Source organism: Salvelinus sp. IW2-2015, linkage group LG4q.1:29 (assembly GCF_002910315.2).
Source record: "Salvelinus sp. IW2-2015 linkage group LG4q.1:29, ASM291031v2, whole genome shotgun sequence".
Lineage (NCBI taxonomy): Eukaryota > Metazoa > Chordata > Actinopteri > Salmoniformes > Salmonidae > Salvelinus > Salvelinus sp. IW2-2015.
The window spans coordinates 87,197,647-87,211,883 of record NC_036842.1 but is presented as its reverse complement, the minus strand read 5'-3'; the positions used below and the strand labels follow the sequence as shown (position 1 = coordinate 87,211,883).

The window sequence follows — 14,237 nt, the reverse complement described above, 5'->3', positions numbered from 1 at the left end:
TTTGTCATTTGGAGCCGAGCCAGAGATAGGTCAACTAGCCTATCTCGGCCCCACCCTCCACTAGTGATGCTGACAGGGATACAGACAACTTCTTATTCTACAAATTAGGCTCATTTCTAGTTTTAGGCTAAACTAAACGAACACTTCTGCTACTCGAAATGTGCGTTCACGAGTATCCTATCCACCTTCAGCATGCACAAAAAATTGCAGTGTGCATTTTACTCATCCTTGCCCCTAGGAAAATTTGAACTGCTGCTGTTTCTTGTATATTTCATAAACGTCAAATCCCTTTCCCTGCACTGCGGCTGAGTGAAATGTACGTCAATCAACTACAAGGGGCGGTTACCCTTAGCTAAAAGCCACTCTCATTGGGTAATTGTAAATGTAGGCACTGCCTTCAAAATATGTCTTAGTTGTGATTCGCTAAAAGAGACATAGCAACGAATTGCGTGAACAATGCATATTGTGACATTTCGGCCCCTACAGATCGAGTTCATGAATGACGTCGTAGATAGACTACCTTTTAGTCTTCTCTAGCACGAAGGAAAAGTGTACGTTCAGATAGCTACTCTGTCGTACATGATATCATTGGCTGTCTCACGCTTTCAAATTACCTTTTTTTTTTTATTTTACATTTCTTCTTTTGTGCCCACCCAAAATACAACACTGAAGTTCTTTTAGTAAAGGTAAGATTCAAATTTCCTTACCCATTTGCACCAGTTTTTCTAAAATGGCTACCCTATGCTAGCTAGATAGCCTCGCCAGCTGATTACTGCATAAAATGGCGTCGTGATGGAATAACATGGTCATGTTTTAATGCTGCCATGCGGTTACCGGCTAATTATAGACAAATGTTGAAACATTACAAACATATTTGTTATACACTGTCTGACACATGACCAACAGTTCAACACAATATACAGAACATTATACTTCCTTTTAGCTAGCTAACTAGCTAGTTACGTTCAAGCCATGGGGGCTARCATGCTAGTTAGTTAACGGTAGAGCCATAGAAATAAGAATAAATAGAACCGTCGTCCCCATTCAACGTTCCAAGCCCGTTCTAGTCATACTTTTTTTTCTATGATTAGTGCTAGCGCAATCTAACGTTAGCTAATATCACACATTTCTGATCTCACTTTACTAAGATGTACACATTCACTATTCCACAATGAACAAATGTGTGTCTTGAACAAATTGCTAAAAGTAGCAGGTTTTAACGGTAACTGGAGAAACTTGCCTTGACAGGGAGTGCTGGCGTAGCTAACGTTAGCTAATTAGCCAGCTAGCCTTTGCTTTGTTGCGCTTGACAAAGACTGCCGTCGAAGACATCTTTACCGGCAGGCTAATTAGTGAACAGCCCTTGTAATTTTTGGTAGAGTATGCAACTCACGATATTAACGKTAGTGTATGATGCATATCTTTCTCTCCTACAGCACCGTTTTCGCCACCCCTCCCTATTATTATTTTAAAGATTCATCGTTGTCAAGCCGCCAAAGTGGAGAGTGTGATTGCAGAAGGGGGTGCTTCTCGTTTCAGGTATGGTCTTCCCTTGGTAGGAATCCCTTTTAGAAAATGAATGGACACTTCCAAATAGCTACTCACACAATAGGGTTTCATCAGCAGCATCTGCTCTCTGTGCTGTGGCATTTGTTCCTCATAACCCACCCTTTAGCTGTATGGAAGTACATGGCTAGTACATTATTGAGTACTGCCCGTTGATGATCAGAAACTACCCACCCCAATGGATCAGTAAGCCGCTGCTCTCAAATTTTATTGGTCAGGAACACATCTTTAGCAGATGTTTTTGCAGGTCCCTGGCTCTTAACTATTACACGATAGTACAGCAATCCAACAGTATAGTCTCTGCCCCACAGAGATCTTCCAAACATGTCACTTGACATTGATGTCATCCAAAGGCTTTAGGGTCAGGATGCTGTCAAACCACATTCAAAGCCATGACTCAAAAATGTGTCAAACTGACACTGTATAACATAAAATAGTATAGCACTGACTGTGATAAGATTATTATTCCTACTCTGAATGTGTACAATGTCGTACCAGCCAGCTCCTGCTCCCAAACAATTGACAGTGACAAATGTTTTGTGTCCTCTGTATGTTGGCAATTGTAATTASCAATGTTTATTCATAAAGATTTCAGGGTCACTAAATCGCCACTACCATTTCGGATGTACTGATATTGAAATCTGCACCACACCCCTTTTTGGTTTACGGTGGAACCAGGGATGGCAAGACTGAATTTCTCCCTATTTCCACCATTGTTTCACAGTCAATATTGCAATGAATCGTTATGACTTGTTTATTTGGCCTCACTGGCTTACCCATCCAGGGGTAGGCTATGTTATCCCAATAATGTGATCTGCCTAATGTGATAATTAATGTACTTGCTTTCCATGAAGATTAAGACCGTGGATATTATGCAACAAGAATGGCTTCAACAAAGCAAAATCAAGGAAAAGTGGGTTACTCTTTATGCTCAAAATGTTGAATGTAAATAAGTGTTCCGATCCACAGTGGTGATATTACTATGGTGATGATAACACGGTCCTATGTCAATCCATTGTGATTTGTCATATCTTTATGGCTGACATAGGCCTATGTGTTTCCAGATTCTCCTTGACAGTAACAGTGGTAACTTAAGCTTGAAGTAGGCTAAAGACCTAAATGAATAGGTGACAACGGAGCCGTGTGTATGTGTGTGTATATATATTTGTTTTTTAATTAATATATATATAAGGCTCTGGGTAACAATGTATTGACAAATCTTGGGGAACAAACTGTATGGTGCTTAAATCACAAGCACTTTTTAGCTTCCACTTACAGGACATTATTGGAATATAGATGGGTGTGTGAAGCTGCTAGCAACTTTTTCAATTAGTAAAACATTGACCATTCCTGTGCAATGGTCTTGCATAATGAATAATGTTATCTTTTTATCCTAACAGTGCTTCTTCGGGAGGAGGAGGTGTTAGGGGTGCACCTCAGCACAATCCCAAGACTGTCGGCAACAGGTAGGCCTACCACACAGGCATGATCCCCAGAAACTGTCCCTTAGGGTCCTCAAATAATAAACTCTGGCCCCTGCCATTTCCCCCAGTTTTTATTTAAAATATTTTAACTTTATTTAACTAGGCAAGTCAGTTAAGAACAAATTCTTATTTACAATGACGGCCTAGGAACAGTCTGTTAACTGCCTTGTTCAGGGGCAGAATGACAGATTTTTACCTTGTCAGCTCGGGGATTCGATCTTGCAACCTATTGGTTACTAGTCCAACGCTCTAACCACTAGGCTACGTGTCACCCCAGGTAGCCTAGTGGTTAGCTAGAAGGCCTTTAAAACGTTTTTTTTATTATTTTTTAAATACCTTTTATTTAACTTAAGAACAAATTCTTATTTGAAATGGCGGCCTATACCGGCCAAACCCGGACGATGCTGGGTCAATTGTGGGACTCCCAATCACGGCCGGTTGTGATACAGCCTGGATTTGGACCAGGGTGTCTGTAGTGATGCCTCTAGTATTGAGATGCAGTGCCGTAGACCGCTGCACCACTCGGGAGCCCTATAAACTTTTTTGTATGTCAACTAGAGGCCTATGTGTTTGAGTGGAGTTGTTTATCATTAAAGAGCGTCATCCTCTGTGTGTTTTCTGTCACCTTTATGTACTGGTGGCCAGTGTGATCACTTGGAGCCATAGCTTAACAGTCTCCTTTCTCTTACTCCAGCGAGTTCCTGGGGAAACCCCCAGGGCACAGCGCTCCGAAATGGGTTCCTTCACGAAGCACTAGACGAGATGCCAACTCCAGCAATGAAAAAGAGCGACACGATGCAATCTTCAGGAAAGTGAGGGGGTAAGTCTGTGTCAAGAAATGCAATTTGGCCACCAATTGGTTTAAGTGTAATCGCCTCACTGACAAGATGTTCTCAGTTGTGTGATTTGGTTTTATCATGCTTGGTGCCTGCATGAGCACATGCTTCTCTATCAGGTGATGTTTACTACAGCAGAGAACTGCAACTCTTTTATTTGGCTAACAAGCAAAGCTTGTTGCTTTCTCAACCCCTCTTGATTAGGCATGTACCCCTGACTTGACATTTTCCTGTTCTTTCCTTTCCCCGCTCTTCTCCACTGTAGCATACTCAACAAGCTCACGCCTGAGAAGTTTGACAAGCTATGCCTTGAGCTACTCAACGTGGGCGTAGATACAAAACTCGTCCTTAAAGCAATCATCTTGCTGGTAAGTAAGGCTCTGTTTCCCCTTAACTGTCTGCTCTTTGCAAATGTATTCCATAATTCCTTGGCATCCTCCATATATGACTCATACTTGTTTTTTTAAATGGCCTTCTTTTTCTCTCCTCCCTCCTGTCCAGATTGTAGACAAAGCCCTAGAAGAGCCCAAGTATAGCTCGCTCTATGCTCAGCTATGTCTGCGTTTGGCAGAGGACGCACCAAACTTTGATGGCCCTTCATCCGAAATCCAAACATCCCAAAAGCAGAGCACTGTAAGCATCAAATTTGGATAGCTTTTATTCTGCATGGTTCTGTCTTCTAATCAACTTAAAACTGTGCTGTGCATTAGCGTCTAGAAAATGCAATATTTATTTTCCTAATGTCCAAGTGGCTGTATAGAATGTCACTGGTCCTGATGTTCAATCTCAAATGTTGTCCTGATTTTGCAGACCTTCAGAAGACTTCTAATTTCCAAGCTTCAAGATGAATTTGAAAACCGCAGCAGAAATGTTGAAAGTGAGTACTACTACTTCCCTACATGGCTCCTTTGGAAAATGTCCAACCACCAGACCACCCATTGACTCACCATTGTACTTKTACTAACTCAGTTTTTTCTTCCCCTAGTCTATGACAAACATGACAACCCTCTTACWTCTGAGGAGGAGGAGCAGCGTGCCATTGCCAAGATCAAGATGCTTGGAAACATTAAATTCATCTCGGAACTTGGCAAACTCGACCTCATCCATGAATCTATCCTTCATAAGTGCATCAAAACAGTACGTTCACTCTAGTTCTTTTGGATTTTTTGWTTTGCAGACCTTTTTATCATTGATTGACAACTTCTGATACAACTTTGTCCTTGAATACATTTGATTTCTGCTATGCTTGACAATCTTAGTTACATGTTTTACTGGCACGGGTCCCTAATATGCCACTTGTATAACACCGTCATCTTCCTCTCCCCAGCTTTTGGAAAAGAAGAAGAGAGTCCAGCTCAAGGATATGGGGGAGGATGTGGAGTGTCTCTGTCAGATAATGAGAACAGTGGGCCCTAGACTCGACCATGACAAAGCTAAGGTACGCTCTCTTTTCCCCTATCAGTCTGGCTGTGGTCCCTGCTGCTCCACTTGGCACATAGCCAAGCAGTATGTCTCTGTCATGTACAGTTGAAGTCGGAAGTTTACATACACCTTAGCCAAATACATTTAAACTCCGTTTTTCACAATTCCTGACATTTAATCCTAGTAAAAAWGCCCTGTTTTAGGGMTGTTAGGATCACCACTTTAATTTAAGAATGTGAAACGTCAGAATAATAGTAGAGAATTATTTATTTCTGCTTTTATTTCTTTCATCACATTCCCAGTGGGTCAGAAGTTTACACACTCAATTAGTATTTGGTAGTATTGCCTTTAAATTGTTTAACTTGGGCCAAATGTTTCAGGTAGCCTTCCACAAGCTTCCCACAACAAGTTTGGTGAATTGTGGCCCATTCCTCCTGACATAGCTGTTGTAACTGAGTCAGGTTTGTAGGCCTCCTTGCTCGCACATGCTTTTTCAGTTCTGCCCACACATTTTCTATAGGATTGAGGTCAGGGTTTTGTGATGACCATTCCAATACCTTGACTTTGTTGTCCTTAAGACATTTTGCCACAACTTTGGAAGTATGCTTGGGGTGATTGTCCATTTGGAAGACCCATTTGTGACCAAGCTTTAACGTCCTGGCTGATGTCTTGAGATGTTCAATATATCCACATAATTTTCCTGCCTCATGATGCCATCTATTTTGTGAAGTGCAGTAAAGCACCCCCACAACATGATGCTGCCACCCCCGTGCTTCACGGTTGAGATGGTGTTCTTCGGCTTGCAAGCATCCCYCTTTTTCTTCACAACACAACGATGATCATTATGGCCAAACAGTTCTATTTTTGTTTCATCAGACCAGAGGACATTTCTCCAAAATGTACTATCTTCGTCCCCATGTGCAGTTGCAAACTGTAGTCTGGATTTTTTTATGGCGGTTTTGGAGCAGTGGCTTCTTCCTTGCTGAGCGGCCTTTCAGGTTATGTCGATATAGGACTCGTTTTACTATATATATATATATATATATAGATACTTTTGCACCCGTTTCCTCCAGCATCTTCACAAGGTCCTTTTCTGTTGTTCTGGGATTGATTTGCACTTTTCGCAACAAAGTAYGTTCATCTCTAGGAGACAGAACGCGTTTCCTTCCTGAGCAGTATGATGGCTGCGTGGTCCCATGGTGTTTGTACAGATGAACGTGGTACCTTCAGGCATTTGGAAATTGCTCCCAAGAATGAACCAGACTTGTGGAAGTCTACACATTTTTTTTCTGAGGTCTTGGCTGATTTATTTTTTATTTTCCAATGATGTCAAGCAAAGAGGCACTGAGTKTGATGGTAGGCCTTACATCCACAGGTACACCTCCAATTGACTCAAATTATGTCAATTAGCCTATCAGAATTTTCTAAAGCCATGACATTTTCTGTAATTTCCCAAGCTGTTTAAAGGCACAGTCAACTTCGTGTATGTAAACTTCTGACCCACTGGAATTGTGATACAGTGAAATAATCTGTTTGTAAACAAGTTGTTGGAAAAATGACTTGTGTCATGCTCAAAGTAGATGTCCTAACCGACTTTCCAAAACTATAGTTTGTTAACAAGAAATGTGTGGAGTGGTTGAAAACGAGTTTTAATGACTCCCAACCTAAGTGTATGTAAACTTCCCACTTCAACTGTATGTCTTCTCTCTGTCATGACACAGCTGTCCCCCCAGTCTTAAATCAATCAGTACTTTGGCCCAATGCGATTTGTGAGGGTGTATGTGCCCGTCTCCTAACACCACTGTTCATTTTCCCAGTCTTTAATGGACCAGTACTTTGGCCGTATGCTATCCTTAATGAACAACAAGGAGTTGCCTGCCAGGATCCGCTTCCTGCTGCAGGACACGGTGGAGCTGCGGGACAACAACTGGGTCCCCCGCAAAGCATTCATCGATAACGGACCAAAGACCATCAACCAGATCCGCCAGGAGGCAGTGAAAGTGAGTCAGTTCCAGTATTGTCCACACTATGGACTGTGAGTCTGTTGTTCAATCTCAGGGAAGGGGGGGACACAAATTGAGGAAGTTTGTGTATACAAACATCTTAAGGCAAAGTAGCATTTAGTTGGTGCACTGTCTTTGAACCTGTGATGCCCTACCCGTGGTCTCAGGCCAAACTACAGTTGCTACAGCAGCCCTAGGCTTGTTTATAACTGATGCTTCCTGGCAACCCCACCGGGTCTCTCTTTTAAAAGAAACTTGCAATGTATTATACACCAGAGAAAATCTGTCTTCTGAATGATCGCATGCTTCCATTAGATGCACTGAGCAAGCATCTACTAAGAGTGGTAAGTGGCAGAGAATGCTCATGGCTATATTACTACAGCATCAAGAACCAACAAATAAGATGTGTTTTGGGCTTTTTTGAGCCCAGCTCATTGGTATGTGTCTATATTCTCCCTCCACAGGATTTGGGTGTTTTCATTCCAGCGACCATGGCCCAGGGGATGAAGATGGACTTCTTCTTGGAAGGCCCCTTCATGCCCAACCGCATGAAAATGGAGACTCTCGGGGGATTGGCTGACATGTTTGGGCAAATGCCAGGTAGGTGTGGGCTTAGGTTAGTCTAGCTTTAAAATGTTTCATGCAGTGCTGATGTCGTAGTAAAAGTTGTATGCTATTTTTCTCACTCGAGTTGTGTTCTGATTGAGTTGATCCCTGATGAATATGCGATCACAAAAGGGGTCACCGAGCCCAAAARGTTTGAGAACCCCTGTTSTAGATAACCCATTCCAATCTGAGTGTTCCAAAACGTTCTCCTGCTGAACGCGCCCCTGGTTTCCTCCATTAAACACTAGTTGTCTGACAGTGTTTGCGGGGCTCGTTTATGCTTATCARCACTTTAAAACTGTGACAGCCAGATGTAATTTTGTCACTTCCTACACTCTCAGGCGGTGGGATCGGGACGGGCCCRGGGGTCATTCAGGACCGGTTCTCTCCCACTATGGGACGTCATCGCTCCAATCCGCTCTACAACGGCAACGGACACAACAGCCACAACACCGCCCCCCAACCACAGTCTCAGTTCGAAATGGGTGCCAACAAGCCCTTCATCAAGTCCAACCAGGTAATCTTGCAGCCTTGATGATTATTAAACTAGCAGTAAATCATTGGATCTGATCAGCTACTTTGATTTAATGCAGTTTTAATGTTTTTAAGAACAGGAGCGAATTGGCCAGATTGATGGTTTAGTCAACTTTCAGCATATATGAAACATTGTTTTCAGGGCATGTATACACAACTGAGATGAGCTGTCCCTCTTTCCTGCTTGTTACACTTCTTGCTAGTGCCACCTATTGATGCTCTTTGTTTGGTCTGTTTTCCAGGTGCAGAATCTGCATTTCCAGAACCAGCCGGTCCAGTCCAACAAGGACATGCCTCCACGCTTCAGCAAGAAGGGACAACTCAACCTAGATGAGGTACAGGAATCTACCACCAGTCTGGCCACATTCCTAGTCAGAGGAAAAACYCCTCTGACTATAGAGCACAAGAGGCAAACCAGCAGTGTTCAAGACTGAGAATAAGCCTAGTCATGRATTAAAAAGCATTTAATGTAGAATTTCCATAGGGAGTGTAGTCTAAGATTACATTTAGTCCATGAAACCAGCCCTAAACATCTTTATTGTGAGGGAAGACATTTGTTCCATGGTGTTTTTAGTCTACTCAAGCAAGCAGATTATAGAACGACGGAATTAAACTGTCTCTTGTGTCCTACTCCCTGCTCTCCTACGCTACATCGTTTCTTCTGGTCCATTGACTGTGAGACATGAGGGCATGATATTATGCTCATCTCAGAATATCGTCCTTTCCAAGATGCCATGCTAACCATTTTGCTACTGTTTCCCCTCACATCGACCTTCTGTGTTGTAGATCAGCCTGAGACCGGCTCAGTCTTTCCTCCTCAACAAGAACCAGGTTCCCAAATTGCAGCCCCAAATGCCCACTATGATCCCCCCCAGCACCAACACCCCTCCAATGGGACAGGTAAGACCGAGCACAGCAAAAACCCTCCTCACCTTTTTAACACCCCAGCATTTCAAACTGTTGGGGTAATTTCATTTCAAATCAGGAAGAAAARCTGAAATTCCTCATTTGAACATTGATTTCAATTTTCTTGAATTGAAAAGGAATTGACCCCTACTGATTCCAACTGGGGTTTTGGGTGCTTGTCCTGTTGGATGTTCCAATGTAGTTGACCTAGGCTTCCCTCTTCTCTCCCAGTCTCCACAGCTCGGCCTCAAAAGCAACCCTCTTCCCATTCAGGAGAAACCTCTGAAGAGCAGCAAGAAACCGCCGCCGGCTAGGGAAGAGCTGCTAAAAATAACGGTAGGCAACAATTTTGTACCTGTGTGACTGACAAACTCAGCAAAAAAGAAACGTCAACTGCRTTTATTTTCAGCAAACTTAACATGTGTAAATATTTGTATGAACATAACAAGATTCAACAACTGAGATATAAACTGAACAAGTTTCACAGACATGTGACTATCAGAAATGGAATAATGTGTCCCTGAACAAAGGGGTGTCAAAATTAATAGTATCTGGTGTGGCCACCAGCTGCATGAAGTACTGCAGTGCATCTCCTCATGGACTGTACCAGATTTGCCAGTTCTTGCTGTGAGATGTTACCCCACTCTTCCACCAAGGCACCTGCAAGATCCTGGACATTTCTGGGGGGAATGGCCTTCTCCCTCCGATCCAACAGGTTCCAGACGTGCTCAATGGGATTGAGATCCGGGCTCTTCGCTGGCCATGGCAGAACACTGACATTCCTGTCTTGCAGGAAATCACGCACATAGCGAGCAGTATGGCCGGTGGCATTGTCATGCTGGAGGGTCATGTCAGGATGAGCCTGCAGGAAGGGTACCACATGAGGGAGGAGGATATCTTCCCTGTAACGCACAGCGTTGAGATTGCCTGCAATGACAACAAGCTCAGTTCGATGATGCTGTGACACAACGCCCCAGACTATGACGGACTCTACCTCCAAATCGATCCCGYTCCAGTGTAACGGTGTAACGCTCATTCCTCCGACGATAAACGCGAATCCGGCCATCACCGCTGGTGAGACAAAACCGCGACTCGTAAGTGAAGAGCACTTTTTGCCAGTCTTGTCTGGTCCAGCGACGGTGGGTTTGTGCCCATAGGCGACGTTGTTGCCAGTGATGACCTGACTTACAACAGGCCTACAAGCCCTAAGTCCAGCCTCTCTCAGCCTATTGCGGACAGTCTGAACACTGATGGRGGGATTGTGCTTTCCTGGTGTAACTCGGGCAGTTGTTGCCATCCTGTACCTGTCCTGCAGGTGTGATGTTCGGATGTACCGATCCTGTGCAGGTGTTACACGTGGTCTGCCACTCTCGAGGATGATCAGCTGTCTGTCCTGTCTCCCTGTAGTGCTGTCTTAAACGTTTCACAGTATGGACATCKCAATTTATTGCCCTGGCCACATTGCAGCATGCCKAAGGCACGTTTACGCAGGGAGCCTGGGCATCTTTCTTTTGGTGTTTTTCAGTCAGTAGAAAGGCCTCTTTAGTGTCCTAAGTTTTCATAACTGACCTTAATTGCCTACCGTCTGTAAGCTGCTGGTGTCTTAAAGATCGTTCCACAGGTGCATGTTCATAAATTGCTTATGGTTCATTGAACAAGCATGGGAAACCGTGTTTAACCCCTTTACAATGAAGATCTATGAAGTTAATTCGATTTTTACAAATTTTATTTGAAAGACAGTGTCCTGAAAAGGGGCCTTTTCTTTTCTTTTTTGCTGAGTTTAGGATTAAACCTTATGCAACGGTACTGTTTTCTAAAATGTAGATGTCATTGGTATCGTGAGGCTTTATTGTGACCTACTATTGGCACTGATGCAACACTAACGAAGCTCACTTTCAATCCTTCCCTTTAGGAGACAGTTGTGACAGAGTACCTGAACGGTAAGCACATTGATGAAGCTGTTAACGGCATCAGAGAAATGAAGGCTCCCAAGCATTTTCTGGCAGAGTTGCTGGGTAAGGTCATCGTGGTGTCGCTGGACCGGTCTGACGACGACAAGGAGCACGCCAGCACCCTCATCCACACGCTACGTACCGAGGGCCTCATCACTGGGGAGAACTTCATGCAGGTACRCGTCTTCAGTTAGCAAGTGGGTTACAGCTAATGCTACAGCACATTCACTAGGACATGATTGTCTGATTCTGTCTGTCCATGTTAATTTTGGAATGGGATCAGTGATGTAAAATACACACCACTAGGATTTAGTTTGGCAGACGTGGGTCAAATTTAATGTCATGCTGTTGATGTGCTTGATTAAAGCTTTGTTTTCCTCTCACCAATGTCTTTGGCCTAACTTTATTGGTCTCTCGCCCTCCATCACTACTTAGGCTTTCCTCAACGTGCTGGACCAGTGTCCTAAGATCGAGGTGGACGTTCCCCTGGTCAAGTCGTACCTGGCCCAGTTTGCAGCACGGGCCGTTATATCTGAGCTTGTGAGCGTGGCGGAGCTGGCCCAACCACTRGAGAACGGAACCCACTTCCCCCTCTTCCTGCTCTGCCTGCAGCAGACTGCCAGACTCAAGGACAAGGAGTGGCTCACTGACCTCTTTCAACAGAGCAAGGTCAACATGCAGAAGATGCTACCCGGTAGGTAGACAACCCTCCTTCCTACATACTCCCGCTAAAGGCGCTTCATTGACTGAAATGTTTTTCAGTTCACTGTGATGTTTAATTTGTCATGTGATGACATCTTGTGAGCATTAGACTGCAGCACATTCATCTTCCATGTCAGTGATGCTATGGCTGATCTGACCTGTCTGTCCGTTGTGGTTTTCCAGAGATAGACCAGAACAAGGACCGCATGCTGGAGATCCTGGAGGGTAAGGGCCTGAGCTTCTTGTTCCCCCTGTTGAAGCTGGAGAAGGACCTGTTGCTGCAGATCAAGGCTGACCCCTCTCCCCAGGCCATCTACAAGTGGATCAAAGACAACATCTCCCCCAAGCTCCACACCGACAAGGGATTTGTCAACATCCTCATGACCAGGTAGGTACTGACCCTCCAGGATGGAGACTGCTTTTTAATTTGGCTGTATTTAGACTGCTTATGGTTGAATAAAGGTATTCATTCAAGGCTCGAGCCCAATATGACAGTCTGGACTGTACTTGTCACAATATAGAATTGCCCTTTCAAGCAGTCAATTTATATATATATTTTTAACTTTCATGTACCCTGGGGTGGGGCAAGACACACATACACGTATGGAATGTGGAAAACACACACATGGTATCAATTTCTATTTGAACATGCTCTTACTTCCCCTCCTCCCAGTTTCCTGCAGTACATCTCAGGGGAGCTGTGTTGTGTGGAGGTGGTGGAGGAGGAGGAGGAGGAGGAGGGCAGTGGTGGAGAAGAGCAGGTGGCAGGGCCCTCCAAAGAACAGCTTGACCAGGAGAAGCAGCTGCTGCTGTCCTTCAAACCAGTCATGCAAAAGTTCCTACATGACCAGCCTCAGCTGCAGGTCTCCGCCCTGTACGCCCTGCAAGTGCACTGTAACGCCAGCCACTTCCCCAAAGGTAGGTTTACTGGCCCACGCCACTGACCAGGCTGTCCATTTTTTAAATTAATAATTTGGTGTCAATGTGGTGGAAACCCATTCACTTGTTTGTTTTCCTTCAGTTGTCAGTGATCAAGATTTTAATGGTTTTTGGACATGGATGTAGGATATTCTACTGTCTTGACCTCAGTGCAACTATGTCTCTGCTGCGGCATACTGTGGTAGAGATGTCATAATGTTGTGTGTTTCAGGCATGCTGCTGCGCTACTATGTCCACTTCTACGACATGGAGATCATTGAAGAAGAAGCCTTCCTAGCATGGAAAGAAGATATTACCCAAGAATTCCCTGGAAAAGGAAAAGCTTTATTCCAGGTACTTGTTTTGGGRAAAATCTAACATTTGACCCATGGGTAGCTAATATACTAAACCATGTGGACCCAGTCCTTAATTCTGCGAGTAAATCAAGTCGTTATGCTAGCAACCACAACAGGGTTGCGTTCAGTTGGTKGAAAGCAKGTTGAAATGGTGTGAAACAGGGRGGTAGCCTACTACCTGAACTTGTCCAGTAACAGWTTTTCGTTATCCTTTGCTTAACATTTTGCTACACTAACTTAACATGACCCTGTATAACCTTCTCCCTGTTAGGTCAACCAGTGGCTAACCTGGTTGGAAACAGCTGAGGAAGAGGAGTCTGAAGAAGAGGCCGACTGAGAAACCAACCAGAACCGTCAGGCACCATAGAGCAGAGAAACATACTTTAACATTCAGTACAGATATGTTACCACCATCACCTCCCCCCATTATTAAACTACTGAACATAACCACTGCCAGAGACTGCTTATGTCCTGCAATATAAAGCCAAGCATGTTATCAGGGCATAGTAGATAACCGTCTGTCTCTGTGGTCTAGATAGGCTACTGAAGCTTCTGTTTTTATAGTACCTTCCATTTCACCTTAAAGGTTGATTTGTTTTGGGTCCTGTTTCTGCAATAGGAGTTGAATGTAGCCTATGGACTGACTCAACCTACAAAAGTACAGATGTAGTTTTTCTCCTACTGTGACAATGGAGTTAGTTTTGCCATATTTACTCATTGTGACAGCAGTATTGCATTTCCTCGTGGTATTATTTCTAATCCCCTTTGAAGAAAAGGCTTGTATTTGACACCTGTTTTAGCCTTCAAGTAATTCCCCTAAAGGCCATCCAAAGGATGCCCAATCTAGACAGTGAGTCAACTTTAGTAAAACCATGGATTTTGTGTGCTTGGTCAACCAACGCTTATCTGAAATACATTCTCCCATTATTTTTTTTAAACCAAAGTGCTCTTC

General features: G+C 43.8%; 1 protein-coding gene across 1 annotated transcript; it reads left to right on the top strand.

The window, feature by feature from the left end:
* Positions 1 to 489: 489 nt before the first annotated feature.
* eif4g2b (eukaryotic translation initiation factor 4, gamma 2b) lies at positions 490 to 13,732 on the top strand. Its single transcript, XM_023986034.2, has 22 exons — positions 490 to 686; positions 1,437 to 1,539; positions 2,421 to 2,479; positions 2,967 to 3,032; positions 3,745 to 3,870; positions 4,152 to 4,254; positions 4,388 to 4,519; positions 4,697 to 4,763; positions 4,872 to 5,023; positions 5,214 to 5,324; positions 7,126 to 7,308; positions 7,776 to 7,911; positions 8,259 to 8,434; positions 8,694 to 8,786; positions 9,238 to 9,351; positions 9,589 to 9,693; positions 11,270 to 11,485; positions 11,745 to 12,003; positions 12,195 to 12,399; positions 12,685 to 12,929; positions 13,162 to 13,283; positions 13,557 to 13,732. The coding sequence occupies exons 3-22, from the start codon at positions 2,439 to 2,441 to the stop codon at positions 13,620 to 13,622; spliced, it is 2,718 nt and encodes a 905-aa protein (XP_023841802.1). The 5' UTR covers positions 490 to 686; positions 1,437 to 1,539; positions 2,421 to 2,438; the 3' UTR covers positions 13,623 to 13,732.
* Positions 13,733 to 14,237: the final 505 nt, after the last annotated feature.